The sequence below is a fragment of the Giraffa tippelskirchi genome, chromosome 9 (genome assembly GCF_054371585.1).
Source record: "Giraffa tippelskirchi isolate mGirTip1 chromosome 9, T2T-mGirTip1v1.2.pri, whole genome shotgun sequence".
In the NCBI taxonomy this organism is placed as follows: Eukaryota; Metazoa; Chordata; class Mammalia; order Artiodactyla; family Giraffidae; genus Giraffa; species Giraffa tippelskirchi.
In genome coordinates this window covers 119,612,186-119,619,382 of record NC_137283.1, presented here as the reverse complement: position 1 = coordinate 119,619,382, position 7,197 = coordinate 119,612,186, and the positions used below count along the sequence as shown (strand labels likewise).

Below are 7,197 nucleotides of genomic sequence, written 5' to 3'. Positions count from 1 at the left end.
GGTCTACCCATGTTGCTACAAATGGCATTATTTCATTCTTTTTTATGGCTGTGCAATATTCCATTGTATATATGTATCACATCTTCTCCATTCATCTTTCAATAGATATTTAGGTTGCATCTATGTCTCAAGTATTGTGAATAGTGCTGCTAAGAATACTGAGGTCCATGTATCTTTTCAAATTAGTTCTTTTCCAGGTATATTCCTGTTTCTTTCCATTTAAAGTTAAGGTTCAAAACACACACACACAAAAGTAGAATTACCACACCTTGAAGAAGTCTTCTTAGTTTCACATTTCTGTCCCTAATACCTTGAAGTATATTTATGGTTTGAAAATAACAACCTGAACCTTTTCTTTTCCAAGTTCTTCTATCCTTTAATGCTCAGTAGATCATTCTTAAAGCATGACCAAAGGTCTCTTTATGGAGAATGCAATTATACACATGCCAATTCTTACAACTTTTACTTAAGTTTCTGTTATTTTTAATGCTATGGTCTTTAAACTATATTTCTTCATATTACTTGAAAGTATTAAAATGATTTAAAGACTTTAATTATTCTCTTTATTGTTAAAATTAGCTTTATGTTTATATGTATTGCTGTCTCTGGTGAGAGCTATAGTAACAAACTGCAAGTCCTTTAAATATAAGTTATATGAGAAATTCAAGACATGTTAGGTGTTCAACTGAATTTTAGTAATCAGGAATAGGTGAAAAAGTTCTTGTCAAGGGGAAGTCAATTTGGCTCCAAGAGGCGCAGCTTTCTGACAGTTTCTGTACAAAGCAGGTGTTACTGAGTAACAGCTCTGTTGTTTAGTAATTGACCCCAATACCAGTGGAAAGTTGAGAGGATAGACGGTATGCAGAGAGTTAAGAAGAACCTCAAGAAACTCAAAATGTCCAGGAATCAGGAAAATTGAGAGGCACATAATGGAAGGAATATTGTGTCTGCCTAGCAACCAGTTTTTCCCATTTGGCCAAATAAAGTGTTGTGGGAATAAAATGTACTATATGCCAACTTTGGGATGCAACAAAGAGAGTCAAAACTGGGAAAATTTGCTCAACTACTGGTAAGAATACCTGTAAGTCATTTCATTCTGTAGAGGAATATGTGTTAAATATACCAAGAAAGCAACTAAGTATAATTTCATTCATTCACACTTTGTTTATTTTTATTTATCTAGTTACCAATACTTATATCTTGAGAATCCACCTGAGGTACTCAGCAACCCACCCATTCATTTATGCAGTATACATAGCATCTACTAACCATCTATTAAGCACCTACTGTAACCTGGTGATGAGTATACAGCAGTGAGAAACAAAGCTTCTCATGAAGCTTACATTCTGGTGTTATCAAGATGATTGTATTCTCTGGCTGCAGCCTAGGGAATCAATGATTATAAAAATGGAGCCATCAAGTGCCCAGATTCTGGACCCAGAGCCTGGGTTTAAAAGAATGCTCTGCCACTTAGTATGCATGACTTTGGAGTTTCTTAACCATTTGGGACCTCAATTTCTTCATGAATGAGATGAGAATATAATGAGTTAGTACATATACTTACACAGAGATACACCTGAGTAAATATATAAATTAATACATATATTGTTAATGTAAGTCCTCATATTAATGCATGTAACTAATGAGCACAAGATAAGTGTCAGGTATTGTTCTTATTAAGGGAAACTGATCAAAATTTAACTCATGGGTAAATGGTGGTAGTGTTAGTCACTAAATAGTGTCCAACTCTTTGCAACCTGGGATTTCCCAGGAAAGGATACTAGAGTTGGTTGCCATTTCCTTCTCCAAGGCATCTTCCTGACCCAGGGATTGAACCCACGTCTCCTGCATTAGTGGGCAGATTCTTTACCACTGAGCCACCTGGGAAGCCCTCACTTATATAAAGGGCAGAGATTAAAGAAATCAAAACAGTAAAATTTGAGGTGCCAATGCACCTCAATGGATTACTGATGCTTGTATTACTTGTTCAAAGAGGATTTTAGAAGGCAAGAAACAGCATAATTCAATGTATAAGCTACCTATTTTTGGCCCTCAATTTCCTCATTCTGCAGAGAAGAGGTGATAAAGACCTCATTGATAGGGGTAATGTGTTCAAAGTGCTTGGCACCAAGCCTAGTTGAGAGTGAGCGTTTAGGAAACAGGTACTGTTTGCAACTTGATTTTATTGAGCAGACACCATGTTTAAGTTTTGGTAACACTGGAAAGGAAAATGCAGTTGATTTTGTGATTAAGTGTACTTTAGGATGTACCACCTATTTATCTCAAAATGTAATTGTGATTAACTCTTCATCCCTACCTCTACCTACTCCTCTATCTCTCCCTTTCTGTTTCACAGGAAAAATTATGACCTCAGCATCCAAAGGAATTCTCCGCCCATTTTTAATTGTCTGCATTATCCTGGCCTGCTTCATGGTGTGTCTGTTCATTTACATCAAGCCCACCAACAGCTGGATCTTCAGCCCGATGGAGTCAGCCAGCTCAGTGCTGAAAATGAAAAATTTCTTCTCCACCAAAACTGGTGATTTTAATGAAACCACTATTCTGATTTGGGTGTGGCCATTCGGGCAGACCTTTGACCTTACATCTTGCCAAGCAATGTTCAACATCCAAGGATGCCATCTCACAACAGATCGTTCTCTGTACAACAAGTCTCACGCAGTTCTGATCCACCACCGAGATATCAGTTGGGATCTGACCAATTTACCTCAGCAGGCGAGGCCACCCTTCCAGAAATGGATTTGGATGAATTTGGAATCACCGACTCACACACCACAGAAGAGTGGCATTGAGCACCTGTTCAACCTGACTCTGACTTATCGCCGCGACTCAGATATCCAAGTGCCTTATGGTTTCTTAACCGTGAGCACAAACCCCTTCGTGTTTGAAGTGCCAAGCAAAGAGAAGTTAGTGTGCTGGGTTGTAAGTAACTGGAACCCTGAGCATGCCAGAGTCAAGTATTACAATGAGCTAAGCAAAAGCATTGAAATCCATACCTACGGGCAAGCATTTGGAGAATACGTGCCTGATAAAAATTTGATTCCTACCATATCAACTTGCAAATTTTATCTTTCCTTTGAAAACTCAATCCACAAAGATTACATCACAGAAAAGCTCTACAATGCTTTTCTGGCTGGCTCTGTGCCTGTTGTTTTGGGGCCATCTAGGGAAAACTATGAGAATTATATTCCAGCAGATTCATTCATTCATGTGGAAGATTATAACTCTCCCAGTGAGCTAGCTAAGTATCTGAAGGAAGTAGACAAAAACAATAAATTATACCTTAATTACTTCAACTGGAGGAAAGATTTCACAGTAAATCTTCCACGATTTTGGGAATCACATGCATGCTTGGCTTGTGACCACGTGAAAAGGCATCAAGAGTATAAATCCGTTGGTAATTTAGAGAAATGGTTTTGGAATTAAAGTTTTCCATCATTTGCACATTTGGCAAATCATTTTGATGAGATATTATCCAGGTTTTAAGGATGAGAAGAGACATTATTCTGCTTTTGTGTCATAATTTATTTGTATCACTCTCTCGGGTGACATGTATATTTTGATGGAGATTTTTAAGAGTGCAGCATCAACGATCACTCCACTTGGTTTTAAATTATCTTATAGATACCTAATTATGTACACTGAAAAATAATTTATTATTCTCTATCATTTGTAAACCTCTTTTTTTTCATATTTTTGTTGTTATCTCTAATGTAACTGTGATTTGATTGTTGTTCCTACACTGATCAGTTGTTTCATCCACTTGGTAAATGAAGACACATATCTTCAAATATGAAATATTTTCATTAAACATTATCATCTCTAGTTCCAAGTTGGCATAATGAAGCAAAGGAAAATCAATTTGTAATTGAATCTAACCTCTTTGACTTTGAAGTTGAACAGTGTGTAACTCTCTCTATTTGATCTGTTTTTCACCTGTTTGTTACGTTCGTGAATGCAGAATTATTCATGTAGTGAATAAGCCAGATAGTGGAGCAGAACTGTTCTATTCAGGAAGCTATTAGGCTTCTTGTTTATTTCCATTAAGCTGACTTGCAAATGCAGTCACTTGTTCTCAAGATATTAAGCTAAATTACTTAAGTATTTTTAAATATCCAATTTGGGGTGATTTTTGGTACCTGGGAAATAATCCTAGTAACACTTAAGAAAAGCTAAGATAGTTTTCTTCCTGATCTTAACACTCATTATTATAATAAAACAAATAATCTCATCAAATGACAAGGGAAAAGGTTAAGTGTAGATACAAGTCATGTTTATAAATGGTACATTTATGTACAATTTTTAAGATACCAATTTAAAATATTTTTTTCCAAAGGCCCAATGTCTAAAACATTTTCCTTACACCATATGGACATCTAAATTGACATAATATTTAAGATGTTTGTCCTATTATTTAAAAGAGCCTAAATAAAATTAGGGCTTCCCTGGTGGCTCAGATGGTAAAGAATCTGCCTGCAATGCAGGAGACCTGGGTTTGATCCCTGGGTTGGGAAGATCCCCTGGAGAATGGAAAGGCTACCCACTCCAGTATTCTGGCCTAGAAATTCCATGGACTGTATAATCCATGGGGACACAAAGAGTCGTACATGACTGAGCAACTTGGCTAAATAAAATTATCATCAAGGTGTTAAGTATAAAACGTTAAACATAATAAAGCAGGAGTAAGTAGGGAACACATGCTAACACAAAATGAGACCTCAGTGCATATTTGTTGAATTAATAAATGGATGACATTTAACATCATCAGAAAAACTTTGCTTATTCCAATCAAGTGACAGCTCTAGTCTAGAGTTGCTAACTAGAGATGATGTTTTATATCCATTTTTGTAATTATCCATAAATGGCAATATGACCGTCACCCTCAGGGTTTTACAGAACCAGAATAAACTTTCATTACACTAAGTTTTTAGAGAATTCACCCCTGAACTTGCAGTTGCTGTACAATGTTTCTTCTCCATAAGGTTAAGGGCTGGATATAAGCAGAGAACAGTAGATGTGAAAAGATGGGACTCTAAGGATTCTCAAAGAAAGCATTTCCCAAAAGAATCTTTAATGACTTTATTCCAGTCAGACCAAAAACCCATCAAAAGTGTTAGAATGTACTGGTAATATCTATTTGAGTCTATTTGCGACTTATTCTAATAGTCCTCTACATCAGTAGAACTCAAATCCACAATTTTCTAGGCAATTTTCTACATCAAATGGAAGCTAGACAGAGAGGCAAATTTGAATTCAGAAAGCAGGATTTTATGTCCAACAATCCAGTCTGCCTTGTGAGGAAATGAGTTCTCAGTACCACTAGAAGGATTTGAGCAGAGGAAAATTACTACATTGGTTGAAGGACTGTTTGATCTTCAGGTTCATTCCTTCACCCATGATTGAACAGGCTCCCTGTGTCAGGCAAGGCCCTAACCAGAGATAAAGATGAACAAGGTTCATCTTTGCCTTAAAGGAACTTACCATAACTCGAGAGATAAGGAAAACTTCCTTTGAGTCTATAGTTAGGCACATATTACTCTCAATGCAGTCTATATGAGTCACTGCTGATTTAATGAAAATAAGATAATAAATTTCTCCAACTGATTATCTATTTGACCAGTTTCTGAACCACAAACTTTGTTTGTTCATTTGACCCAATGGAAGATGCCTGTCATATTATCTCTTATAACTGGATGGCATCCAGAAATGGCATGTCTGTGTAGATAGATGCCTCCTAGATAAGGAAAGATTTCCACCCTCATTTATTTCATCATGTTCAAATAGATTTAAACATTTATGCTTACATTGTTATCTTTTTGGCCTACTAAAAAGTGTAGGGATCTAAAAAGAATGCATTACTAACAAATTTAGAAATATCTACTTTCTTCAAAAGCAGAAAAGCATTCAATAAAAAGCCTTTACTGCGGTGGATGCTCATGATTTCAAAGAACCAAGAAACCTGAGGGCAGTGCCCTTATTGTCAACTATGAATTTGGTCTCTTTCTCAATCTGAGACTATAATTATATTCTGATAATATGGCTCAAGCTAAGGCAATAATACTAAGTGACTAACTAGCACATCTGTATATTAAAAATCCATTATCAAGTCTCCAAAGAATAAGTTTTCTTAATTTGAAGTGCCAAAAATGAATGAGTCAACTTCAGTTCTAGGTCCATTGATCAGTGGGTTTTAGGACTGGAAGAAATTATAGCAATGTTTACCAGCAAATCTCTTTATTCTACTTATGAGGTAACTAGATTCAAAGATAATATTTATTTAAGACATATGTTCACATACTACACACACACATACAAACACCCCACAGCTATAATGACATAGCCAAGATTAGAATTTCAGAGTACTTTCTCCCTCAATCCTGTGTTCTTTCTCATCATATTCTTACCTTATCACTGAAGTACATCTCAATTCTAAAAATGTGAATATCTTATTGGTATTATTAGGAGTTGTAGAATGTTATACTCTATGTGGAAGCACTCTGACTTAAAAATATATATACATATGGTCAATAAAACATGGAACTTGTTACCATTCTTTCTGGTTTAAGTATCTTAGGAGCTGAGCGTTAGCAGAAGGAAGTAGTCTTTCACTACATTTTAAGTGAAATGCAACCCTCAAGATGGTGACTATTTCTCTACTACTTTTTTAATAAATCCTGTGGTTTGCAACTCTTTTTAAGGATATCTCATGGCGAAAAATAAAGATTTGGCAAAACTGCTGGTTATAAAAACAAACTTGCCAGGAGGTAAACTGTGAATATAAAAAAAAAATGACAGTCCACTCAAAAAGTTTTATTTAAAAATATCAAAAATCTTTTACTTGTAAACCCATGGCTGATTCATGTCAATGTATGGCAAAAACTATTACAATATTGTAAAGTAATTAGCCCCCAACTAAAATAAATAAATTTATAAAATAAAATAAAATAAAAAATCTTTTACTTTCAATTATCTAAATATTTAAATATTATTCACTATAGGCCTTACTAGTAAAGAAATATAAATATTAATTATTATAGGCCTTATTAATAAGAACATGTACTTAATTCTCCAAATCCAGGAGTAGGGCATATCTGGAAAAAAAAGACATAGTTTATGACAGCCATAAGTTTGACAATATGAAGTACAAACTGAAAATAATTATCTAAATAAGAAACCACT

The 7,197-nt window shown here is 35.2% G+C and overlaps 1 protein-coding gene across 1 annotated transcript; it reads left to right on the top strand.

The window, feature by feature from the left end:
* The first annotated feature begins 2,364 nt into the window (after window positions 1-2,364).
* Window positions 2,365-3,444, top strand: FUT9 (fucosyltransferase 9). Its single transcript, XM_081526685.1, has one exon. It carries the CDS (start codon window positions 2,365-2,367, stop codon window positions 3,442-3,444), a length of 1,080 nt encoding a protein of 359 aa, XP_081382811.1.
* The last annotated feature ends 3,753 nt before the right edge of the window (window positions 3,445-7,197 follow it).